Genomic DNA, 12,744 nt, shown 5'->3' with positions numbered 1-12,744 from the left:
ATTGTCGGATAACACATGCTGGTAACTGATTCATTCATCAAAATTACACGTATGCACATACAAAATAGATGAGGCTAATAGGGAAAGCAGATATAGCCTCAATTATATGACAATATTTTAAATGTACAGTAATGATATGTCTGATAACATCGAACACGGTTTTATTTGCGATTGCAGCTCACGGGTGCACTTATTAGTGCAAACATGAAGGATAGTTTTCGTCCTTCTTTCAGCAAACCTGATATGATAACCTAAATGTAAGATACATTCATCAATCTAATTAATTTCCCCCTAAAATGATGGCAAGCAAGCTGTATGCAAAGAGACAGCCCAGTAGGTCTGTATTGTATTGTTGTGGAAGTTCACTGTTTAGATGCGGTCTTCATATTGGTGTGTAGTGTCCTTTTCACGTAGTGCTGCATGCTCTTCATTTCAGTAGCATTATGGAGCTTCTAGGTGCCCTTCACGCGCTAAGGGATGTTACACTGGGATTCTGTGGTGTGCTTTTGGAGGGATTTTAGCTGGAGGCGCACATCTCAGGAGAGTAGCCACAGTACACAGTCGTCTCCATTTATAGACCTTTTATCTAAACACATTGAGACCACTTGTAACCCTTTGCATATTGTTGAAAATGGTTGCAAACATTAAAAGTACTATGATGTACAGCTCCGTCCCTGCTGTGTTCACTTATGTCACTTATATCTTTCCTACATTTCAAATGTATAATTAATATGACAGTTGGTGTGATAAGGAAAAGAAATCAATATAATTTCATCTTACATTATGATCTGTTTATGTTTAAAGACAAATAAGCTAACGCAGTTGATTCCAATAAGTTCACTCACTTTGCCGCTCTGGCGCTATGAGGCTTAATGCCTGTTGTCACCATGGAGAGAGAAATAAAGAAAGTAATTGTGTTGTGCCAGAGCTCAAGCAATCCTATCAGCTATTGGGCACACATGTCAGAGTATGAAGACAGGGCTGAAAACTTGACCAGTTGCTGCCTGATGGAGTGAGGCTGAAATATGAGCAGGGGAATCGGTGGCTCAGAAGGAAAGCAGGACAAACAGCTGATGTGGAGAGGCAAGCAGACATGAACATTGGCTTGTTTATTTTTATTTTTTTTTATTTTTTTTATACCTAGATTGGCAATGATAAAAGTGAGTGATGTTGATAAATGCTTGCACAGCCAGTTTATCAGCAGCTGTCTGGCTGGGGGTTGCCTGCGGCAGCGTCCAAGGCTGATAACCCCTGAGGCCCGAGGCATGATGTTGGGAGGAGGAGGGGTTCAGAAGATGATGCAGCTGCTGGGTTTTGGCCAGTGAATAACCCTAATTTAGTCAGTTGATACTTTGCATGTCCGCCAGTAGTCAAGGGCTGCAAAGCAGTGAATAAGAAACATCATCAAGCTTCACTGAGAGCCTGTAAAGGTTTTTACAGAGCAGCAAATAGAAGTATTAAATGAGAGCAGGGAAAGAAAACAACTCTGTTAGTCTTATATTCTCATCACCACGAGGGAAAACCCACCAGAAAAGAGCAGCATCTTTACCTTTACTCTGATCTGGTGACATCTCAGACTCAGCTTGTCAGGCTCGGCTTTGTAATGCTAGACTTGACTCGACTTTCTTCAGTCTAAGCTGTACTCTCTCATCCTCAGGTGTGCTTTGAGATTATCATTGCCACGTTGACATTGGGTGACACTGCATGTTAGCATGCATAATTTGGCTGGTACTACCTCTTTACCACGCAAACCTTCTAATAGCAATTTAACCTAAGGACTAACAGAGGTGCCATCTTGGAAAGCTTGACTTACGATGATTTAACTCACACAGATGAACTCAGATTTCGCTTTATAGCATGTCAAACACTGGATTTACTGATTTGTTTGTTTTTCTATGAATTGCTCAGGCTGATATCTGCAGCGATATTGATGGTCAAGAGTATTTAGACACCTGTGTGCCATCACTAATTACTACACAAGCTGTGTTTGCATATTTAAACCTGTGGCCCATTGCACATTCTCATGAAGTTGATGAAGCGCTGAGTGAGACTCGTTGCTCTTGTCAGTGTAATAAAACATCGCTGATTACATTTTTACTGGTTGAGCGTGCAGTGTCAGCCCCGGCCTCTCGTGGTTATTTTTTTTTCTGGTTATTTGTTCATCTTGGCGGCATCCCCAGGCCTAAAGAAGATGTTGTGCGCTGAGCTCTTTTCCCTTCTTCACCTTTAAATTAGAGTTAAAACTGGGAAATGACTTCATTTCTTTTCCCTTTTTTGTTTTGTAGTTGGATTAATTGAGTTGTATGATAAAACAATATTTTTTTTAAAAATCACTTGCGCAAAATTCATGAAAAAGAAACTAACTGTAGGAGAGGACCCATGTGTGGGAGGCTGTGTGCATATGTGCAGGCTATGTGCCTGTGAGACTGTGTGCACCTGGAAAGCACTTGACAGATGGTTCTTCAGCTCTAGCTGAACGTCGCTTCTTTTTTTCTCAGTGTTAAGCCTCTTTCATAGATGGAAAGTGTTTCGGTCAGCATTTTGATCAAGGTAGACTCTTTCAGCTTTCTTGATTGTTTGCCGGGCATCTCCAGAGTATGTTTATCCAGCCCCCATCATTTATTTTTGTTTGATTTAGGCGAGCCGAGAGAGATCAGAGCCGTGACTTTCTCCACTGCGTTTTCTGCCTCTTTTTTTTTTTTTTTTTTTTTTTTTTTTAAATTTGTTTGTTTTGCCAGTTAGATTACAGAGCGGTGCATCAGAAATCATTATATACCACATCGTATCAGCGCGTTTTCAATCTGTAGAATGGGTTTAGTACTTTACAGAGACAGTAAATATTTTGTTTGGGTTAATGCGGTCTTCTTCAAAGTACAGTAATCTTGTTCTTTCTCTGTTTGCACAGGCCAAACTGGTACAAGAAAAACAAGCTGACCTTATAAGATGCATCATAAGTTAAAGTCAAAACCTACCATGTCTTAGTAAGGTGTTGGGCCAGCATATACAAAGAGAACAGCTTCAGTGTGCTTTGGTATTGATTCTCCAATCTCTGGAGCTCTACCGGAGGGCTTGAGCACAGTTTTTCCAAAACATATTCCTTCATTTTGGGTTTTGATCGTGGTGGTTGACAGCACCTGTTCAAAAATCTATGGCCTATGTTCAAGACTAAGGAAAAACACTGACTGTTGTTTGGGTGAAGAAGCAGAAGAAGGTACTGCAGTTTCACGGCAGGATTTCCATCATCATCATACATGTCAAAACAGAAAAACTTTTTATTGCCTTAAGACAGAAAAGAGGATGGATGGATAGTTTGTATTTAATTGCAGTGATCCTTTCCTCCAAACCAGAGAAACTGGATCCTTTCACTCTGGGGTCAAGGGCTCAACTTTTCTTCTCAATTTGTCCCTATTTGTTCCAAAATTAGGTCAGACTTTCATTGCACTAGCTCGTCATTCTTCCTCTTCACATAGGTAATGTAGGGCAGTTTATAAAGCTCAGACTTTGGATTCCTAACAAGATAATTGATTTACAATTGTATTATTGGCAAATTCTATTTCCAAATGACTCTCTATTTTTGTCTTGTGTTCTGTTGGGGACTTTTGCCCCTCACTAGAAGCCCAAACTCACTCCACACATGGTAAAGGCATGGTTAGTTTGTGTATATGGTAGCGTCACGCAATACAGATTTGTCGGCTCCGCATCTATGACACAAATCTCGTGTTCTATTATATCCTGAAGGTGCTCTATTAGATTGAGATCGGGTGACTGTGAAAGCCATTTGAGTACAGTGAACTCACTGTCAAGTTCAAGTAACCAGTTCGAGATGAAAATCAGCTGAATATGAGCAAACTAAGCCAAGTCTTACAAGAATGGACATGATAAGCAGCAGGTTTTGGGGTTTAAACCATGATCAGTTTACACTAAGGGGCCCAAAATGTGCCAAGTAAATATCCCCCACACCTTTATACCACCAGTAGCCTGAACCTTTGATACAAGTCGGGATGTTTTCATCTTGTTTAGTTGTTAGCCAAATTGTGATCCTGCCGTCTTAGCATCACATCAGAAATCGAGACTCATCAGACCAGACACAATTTTTTCCAGTTTTCTGCTGTGCACTGTTGGGGAACCGTGTGAACTGTAGCCTCCGTTTCCTTTTATTAACTGACAAGAGTGGCACCCAGTGTGGTCTTCTGTTGCTGTAGCCCATTTCACAGGCTGTGTGATCAGAGATGCTCTTCTGCATACCTCGGTTGTAACTAGGGGTTACTTGAGTTACTGTTGCCTTCCTATTAGCTTGAAGCAGTCTGGCAATTCTTTTCTGAACTACTGATCACTAGCTAGTCTCTGTTTTTTTTTTTTTTTTTTACCCATTCTCTATAAAGCCTGGTTGTTTCCCATCTGGCACCAACAACCATGCCACATTCAAAGACATTTAAATCACCTTTCTTACCCATTCTGATGCTCAGTTTGAAGTAAACAGGTCATAATGATCTTGTCTACACACCTAAATTCACTGAGCTGCTGCCATGTGATTAGCTGATCAAATAGTTGCATTAATGAGCAATTAGCGGTTATACCTAATAAAGTGGCCAGTGAGTATAATTAGATGTGACTCCTGACCAACATGGTTTAATTATACTGGTTTCAGAAAGTAGGAGGCATTATACAAAACCCTTGTAATTTCAAGTCAAGCAACACATGTATTTTTTCCCATAAACTATGTCTTACATAGCATAACTGTGGACATAGTAGGGCACAGCGAAAGGGAACGTGGCTTATCTCTGTCAGTAGTTGAGGATGTGCAGCCTGGTGCCTGCAGCTCACTGTGGCTGCTCCTTCTTTGTTCCATTAGTGCCTGCCGTATTTCAAACTGCGGGAAGATGCTGAAAATGACCACTGTCTTGTTTTGTCGATGCATATTTGATGAATGATAGCCTTTAGTGCAACACTCACTGATAGACACTACATTTGCGGTGACTACTTCATAAAAAAGGCCATTTGTGTTTCGCCACTTACTGTAGATGCTTTTAATGTGAAGCTGCAGCAGAAGGAAATGTTCTGATCGCATTAGCAGCAACTAAATACAGCTTCTTTTTTTTCCCTTTTTTTTCTTCCGGGAAAGTCACCACAGACATGGGTGATAATACCGTGCATTGATAAATATTACATTACTCTCAGCAGTGGGCCATAGAGCTCGATCAACACTGTGCTACCGCATTTGGCAATAGATAGATTAACGAGTGATGTTTCCAAAGTTGATGATTAATTGACCTCACAAATGCCATAACCAGCATAATTGCGAATTTTCATGATCATAATAAAAATGCGTTTAGCATTCTCTTTGTACCATTAAAAGGTAGAGCTACTAGCGAGGACTGGATCAGATAATAAGCTGCAATGTGATCACCACTGAAACAGTCTGAGGTGAAAGTCCTTCTCCCCACAGTGTTAGAGGCAGCCTCTCATTGCAGAGTCAGATGAGGCCAAAGCATTAATCATAATAACATCATATCCTGCACTTAAAAGAAAAAATACAAATAACACAGACCCTTTAATACGGTTTAATTTGTTAGATGTTAAGGGGTTGTGAGTTTATGAAAATACTTGGTGTGTTGAGAAATATTGCTACATAAATATCACTTCATTTAGTTTGCCAGCTAATTTTTAATTGGTGCAACCTTGTGTGCGTGAAAAAAAAAAAGATTTTACACTCATGCCGATGTTGAATTGTTGCCGTGTTTCCCTGTTAAATTGTCCTCCTAAATTTAGCATGTAGTCGGCAGCAGATGTTTGTGCCCTTTTTGATTCTGTGGGTAATAATCCTTAATATTCTCGCTGTTTGAAGCTAAATGAGGCTTTAATGCACTCTGATTCCATCTCCTAGCTCTCATTAATTGTTTTTCCTTTTTTTTTTTTGGAAAGTCCATAAATTATTATTTTTTTTTTTTGGTAAGATAAACAAACTTTTAAGGATGAAATGGATGAAATTTTAAATTCTCTCACAATCTGATTTGATTTGCGCGTCCGTCCGAAAAGCTATTGTGCAGAAAAGGTGCATGACTAAAATATTTTTGTTTCTCCTTCTAAAAAGGAACTGTTTGTGATCTTACTGGTGCTACTTTTTTTAACCTTCGTTGTGTGAATGCATGTATTCCTGTTTAGCATAACACTGTCTTTGCCCTGTTACATCCTCCAACCCAGGTGCTGCTCACTTACTGTGTATGAAGTCTCATTAAAGGTGTTGCACAAAGCATTTGGAGCTTTGTCACTAATATCTCCTGTCGCCCTTTTTCCTTCCAGATGGTCACAAGAACAAAGAAAATATTTGTGGGTGGCTTGTCAGCCAATACAGTAGTGGAAGACGTGAAGCAGTATTTTGAACAGTTTGGGAAGGTAAGACTTGTTTTTTCTTATCACCGACAGTGTTGTCACAATAGCCCGCACTTTAGCGCTTCTCAATTCCCTTTAAATGTTGGATTAACTCCGGTGTAACTTTGACCTCTTGACCAGCATCTCAGTCTTTATAGCTATCTCAAACGTTGAGCCTTAAGAGGAATCAGCAGGGCAGGTTTTTCCCTTTATCTTTACAGTTGAACAAATGAATATGTGTTTCGACAAGCAAACATCTGAAGATATAGTAGCTTCACGCAGTGCACCATGGCTGGTCAGCAACATGTATTTTACTTACAGAGCAAACAAGCAGTGACAACCAGCTGCCATGACCAAACCACCCTACAAAGAGGAAAAAAACCCTCCGAACAAAAACAAATAATGTTTTCTTTTTATCTGTGATAGCATAACATAAGAATCAAATACATCTCAGGATTGGAAATAAAGTTTCAACGGGCTATTGTGACGGCATCGGCACAGCCTTGTATTTAGCTGTCTGTTTCTTTATGCTGCTGCTTCGTGCTGTTCTCACACGCAAATCCCCCCACCCATGAGTGAGGCATATATGCACACCCATCGATACAAGGACGTATATATAGCGCTCTCACATGCTGGCTCTAAAAGATGTGCGCATGCACACACACACACACACACACACACACACAAACAGTCTTTGATACAGTGGCAGCATTTCACAGATAATTTCCCCACACTGAGCAGAGATCCATTTCCCTCATGTCATAATCCACATCAGTCAAGGTCACCTTCAGCTGATACAGTCCCTGTAACATCAGCACTTGACCTTGAGTTTAAACAATTTTAGTGAGGATGGATTTTTCATGGGCACATAATGTACCGCGGTACTGACGGAGACAAAAGAGCCCTTAGAAATTAATAGAAACTGCATTTTTTTTTTCTTGTTCAGAGACAATATGCAACCAGCTCTCCCCTATGAAGCCCACTGTTAGTTTCTTGACTGACAGTGAGCAAGGTGAAGGACTTTGTTTTGCTCCCTTTTTTTCAGTTGGAAGTGGCATCGAAGACCTCACCGTGGCCTGGCCTGCCATTCCAAATAAAGATGGCTTATTTGCACAATAGAACGCAGCAAGCAAATATTCAGCACGACTTTGCAATCAATGGATGTGAGAAAGGGCTCGAAATGATTTTCGACTTGATTGAATGACATAATTGACTTGATTATACAAAGTTTTTTCCCTCCTTGAGGAATCCTCAAATGCTTAGGAGGAAACAAACAAATCAGACTGATTGAGCGAGATCTTGTGCATGTTTCTGTGTGTGCTTTTATAGCCTACTTGTGCATGCTTGGATGTGTTAGCAGTACTGCTCTTGCCATGCGTGAGTGTGTCAGCGATTAAGTGTATTTATGTGGGTGCGTGATTAGGGCTGCGTGTGCGTATACGTGTGCACGTACATATGTGTGCGTACGAGCGCGTTTGAGTGTCTTTGGCACAAAAAAAAGAACATCAGAGGTTGATACTTGGGGCTATGGCAGACAAGATACAGAGCAAAAAAAAGAAAGTGGTTCTCTCTGTTTTGTGTGTGTCCTTTCTTTCAGCCTTACACATCCCAGGATTTATTAAATAACCTGCCTGTCAGTGCAACCTACCATTATCGCCACATACACACCACTCTGAAGACTTATCCACAGAAGGAAAAACCAATTAATTCAGTTTCCCCTTCATAGAATCTTGGTGGCACTATGTGTGTCAGTCTGTCAGTCAGCCATCAGTCCGTCTTTCTGTCTGTCAGCCTATGTGCATGTCAAGGGGGACATTAGCCAGCATGGTGGCAGGGCAGCTAGTCATTTATATTTCTGGGAAGTCTGTTTTGAAACACTTATCAATCATCAGAGAACTACAGCTTAAGGCACCAGCGAATGTTCTTTCTTACTGGGAACAGGCCATTTCACTGATATTATTTAGCAACTCCTCATATATATATATATATATATATGTGCGCGTGTATGTGTGTGCTATGTCGCCAATTAGCAGGATGTGGTCTGCAGAGAAGGCGGTAGTTGGGAGGCAGTGAAGGAGAAACAGCTGGTGTGGCCACAATTGGGTCACAGGTTTTGTCTGTAACCTCCACACCTCCTCTCCCTCCCACCTCAGTCCCTCCCTTCTGTCTCCATTCTGTCACGGTGGAGATGTGGCATTTGTTATGGGCAGAGGCTGACAGCTCTCATGCACATCAGTCTCACTGCCACTCTCCCAGCCGTCACTATTAGGAAAGTGCCTGAGCCTGGCACAACTTCAGAGGAGCTGCTCCACAGCCAGAGACACTTTTTTGTCACCTACAGTACATGCTGGAGGTGTGCATTTGAAGTGATTGTGACAGTCATTTGAATGGAACTGAAGTGTGGTTGTGTTTGACTGATTCTAATGCATCTCAGATGGATCCCATTACCTGCCTAATAGTAGCCACATCCTGCCTTCCATTTTTTTTTCTTTTTTCCCAGGCTGCACACTGCACTTTAGCCCTGCAAGCCAGATGAGACAATCTTATCAGTACTGCCTGGCCTCCCTTTATATTCAAGGACTCTTAACTGGAGGCTGCTGCTGCTATTTCTGTCTTGCAATAAAGTCAAATTAATCATTGTGCTGTTTGTGCACTATGTGCTACTGTGCAGACTTTAAGAAAAGACTGTTAGCCTTTACATATAGCACTTTTGGTCATTTCTCCTCATATTTAGACCTTTCTTGTTGACATTTTCCCCATTTTTTAATCTCATATTGCTAGGTTTGCAATATGCACAGTCACTTGTAAGCATTCTTAATTCATTTAACTCGTCAAAGCTGCCTTTGCTTTTGTCTGTAGTTTGCACAACAACAACAACCCCCTGCAGACTCCTTTTGTTTCTGCCCTGCACAGTGGTGTCACAGCGACCAAGGTTTGAGCTATTTCCCACCGAATGCTGTGTAGATGGATCTATCATTAATAAGATTACTGCAAGAAGTTAATTTGATGATTGGAAATTCATTAAAGCCTTAGTCCTAATCACTGTACATCACCACCACCTGTCAAGCTAACGTTCTCCACTGCGATTTAGACCGCATGAGCAACATCTCGGTCTCTACACTAGCTTTAATGTGAGCCCTCAAAGAAGCCAGCAGATCAGGTTTGCCTGTTTTCTGCCAGCAAGATCGACAAGATAAATAAATGTGTTGTGAACATGCAGTTGATAGGCAGAAGCTTCACAAAGCACATCGTGTGGCATGCTCAGACATCATATATTTAGTTAAGTACTTAACTAAAAGAAATTTGTGTGCATAAATTGGTTTTCCTTTAAACTATATCTGTTGGGTTGCTGTCTAGATTCAAAATAACTGAAATAATAAAGTTTTCATATTAGGCAATATTTTGTTTTGGACTTAAGCAAGTATGTCATTATCATTTTCCTAACTCTAATAGTATGCCGATGTCACCAAAATATCGCTGACGTAGGCACTTGATTAAAGATGGGAGTACGTTTGTTGACACCTCAGAAATTTGCATGCGGTGTGCAACCCGAGGCCTGCCCTGGCCTTAAACGAGCTCTCCCTGCAGTTAAAGTCCTAGTTAGCTGTGTTGGCTAATGCTTCCTCATTGGTTTATTGTAATCGGCTTTGAGTGCGTCTCATAGTGCCTTTATTTGGCTGAGCTGAAACAACTACAGCTCACTGACTCAGTTCCTGCAGACCTGAAGCTGACGGTCAGTTTCATCAGAACTACTTGCTTCCATGTCACTGGGCTGCCACAATCATTCCTTTATGTTTAGGCGGTCCTAGGTCTCTTGCTCCACTGGTCTAGAGCCAGATCCTGGAGGTGGAGCTCAGTGGCAGCAGGAGAAGGAGGCGCTTAACCAATTCAGTGCCACTGGGCTCAGGAGCAATAAAGGTAGACACATAGTTTATCACTGAGTTATAAAATACAGCAGTGGTCTTACAGTGAAAAAAAAGAAGAAACAAATGGCAGATGAGAGATGTGACTGCTAGAGTGATGGCTTGTGTTGGAGGACACCGGAAGGATGAGTGAACTGATGGAAAGATCACTGTCAGAGCGCCTTCTCCCAGCCGAGAGCCGCTATGTGCTGTTTCACCCTTGGCTAGGGAACTAGCTGCATACTTCTCTTATACTTTCACTGAAAGGAAGCAGATGAGAGGCAGAATTAAAATGCAGGCATCGGAAAAAGATTCCTTGGTTAGTGCATGAAATTTGTTCTGTGGCTCTGGTAATCTAATACCACGGCTGACATTTTGCGTGCCCTTAGATTTTGTAAATGGCAAAAAAATAACTCTGTGACTGCCTGTAAAGACCGTATGAATTAATTTTGCATACCTGCCCAGGGTCCTTAAAGACATTCAAGGTTTTCAGGTATTCAGAGAAAAAAAGCAGCCCTGATGACAATGATCATTATAGAATATAGAGTACTGTGGCATGCCGTTCTCGCAGAGCCCATTTCAATCAGTGCTCAGAGATTGCAAATCACAAATAATAATTGATCTCATCACTCCTGTCTTATCTGTTTGATTTTAGATTAAATTTAACCTACGATGGCACTTAGGCTCTTTCAACAACCCATCCACTGAGCTTAAAATAGAAACGGTTAGCATGCACATTAATTGCACTTTGGGCTTGTTCACATGTTCAACATGTTCATTGGCTGAAATGGCAGACATGGATGATCATTGCAGAAAAGTACACTTCATGCGAGGGAAAGGAACCTAATCAAAAGGCCACAGTTCTTCATTCCACTTCCTCGGCTGGTGCAGGTGCACATTTGCATGCCATTTACATGGTAGCTCACAGTGACCACCACTACTCCATCGTCTCGGTGTCCATCATCTGCTGACATTCTGTGATTGTTTCCTCTCTGCAGTGACTCCCCCAATCAGCCGAGGATATAGTCTGGTTCCAGTGATTATAAGGAGTGATCAGAGCAGCAATGATGGAGCTTGTGCCTTGCAATGGAGATTTAGCCAGAAGCTTCAATCTCATTGCAGTCACTTGTAGTTAGTGACTGAGACTAGCAATGAGAAGGGCAGTGCAATATAAATGAATTGGCTATGAATGTGGATATGGCCGCGGTACTGCAGGGACACACGGGGGGAAGGGGCCCGTAAGACAAACTATTTCATATCCCCCTCGACCTTTATTTGCCCAGTGGCCCAGCAACATTTTCAATAGAGTAGCTTTTAAATGGCCGTAAAAAAATTGAGATCTATCGCAGGTCTGAGAGCGTTTCTTGAGTGTATGTCTTTGTGTAAGAGAGTGAACGTGTGCATGTGTTAATGCATATGTCTTTACTGCAGATTGCTGCAGACCTTTAACAGAGGATTAAATAGAATTTAGAGCACTAAGTAATAGCACAATATCAAGTGGTCTTTAACAACTAGATGCTGTGCAGTATAGACGGCTCACGAAAAAGAGCTGTGGATCAAGGGAGATTGACACCTTTCTGTAGGTCTGTAGCCTCATCTCCCAGCTGTCCCTCCTGAAATGGCTTCCCCGGGGATAAGCCGGGATTGGCTTGATTGTGTTATCGGCGACTGATCGGGTCATTGAATGATGGAATTTTGAGCCCCTGTTCTGCTTAAAGAATGAAATGTTTAAAAAAAGATTGACTGTGATTGGATCAGATCCAGCACCTGCTCAAAGGGGGTCAATCAGGTGAAGGCAGGAGGCAGCAATCTCTCTTGTGACACGAGTAGACCAGGGAATTAATGTGTGTGTTGGGGTGGAGTGTTGATGGTGGTGGTGGATAGATGGTTGGAAGGGGGCAGAGATGCCATTCACCAGAGGAAGCGGTTTTAAAAATGTCATCAGAGGAAGTGTCATGAGTAATTTGCAGCGGTCTCACCATCAGACTGGTGTGGAGGTGGACACCTCGGCTTTGCAAACTGTGGTCTAGTCCTCAGGGAATCTTATGTGGGAGAGCACTTCTGAGACTCAAAATGAGCTTTATTTCCCAGATGCCTATGAAATATGCTTCAGTATATGCTATGTGTGTGTTCTATAGATATTTAGGTAGATAAATAGACCGGGTTTAAATCCCTTTAAAAAAAGATTCACCCTCGTCTGACATTTTTTATAGAGCATGACTCAGCAACACCTGCGAAACAAGCTGTTGACACAGTACAGCTCAAATGATGACAATGCACATTTCTTACCAACATATAAAGTGATACACAGAGCTGTACAGATCATTTGTGCTGTCCTCTGCATGGATTTATCCCAAATCAGCCACTGCCTAAACAGCCAGTCACATTTTACAAGTATATGACAAACAGAATAAAACAGCCATCAGTAGCCAAACAGTAGTAAAAGAACAAAAGCTTCAAAATCATGTTGAAT

General features: G+C 41.5%; 1 protein-coding gene across 12 annotated transcripts in view; it reads left to right on the top strand.

Annotated features, from left to right (window-relative positions):
* Nucleotides 1-12,744, top strand: part of msi2b (musashi RNA-binding protein 2b) — a 261,495-nt gene that overhangs the window by 74,191 nt on the left and 174,560 nt on the right. For all 12 annotated transcript variants that reach the window (XR_014876618.1, XR_014876617.1, XR_014876620.1 and 9 more), the window contains exon 6: nucleotides 6,301-6,393. Coding sequence is in view for 5 of the 12 variants with exons in the window: in XM_085175919.1 (XP_085032045.1) it covers nucleotides 6,301-6,393 (93 nt within the window). In the remaining 7 variants the exon portion in view is untranslated. The remainder of the gene's footprint in view (nucleotides 1-6,300; nucleotides 6,394-12,744) is intronic.

Source organism: Neolamprologus multifasciatus, chromosome 10, assembly GCF_963576455.1.
Source record: "Neolamprologus multifasciatus chromosome 10, fNeoMul1.2, whole genome shotgun sequence".
NCBI lineage: Eukaryota > Metazoa > Chordata > Actinopteri > Cichliformes > Cichlidae > Neolamprologus > Neolamprologus multifasciatus.
This window is presented reverse-complemented; position numbering and strand designations above follow the sequence as displayed.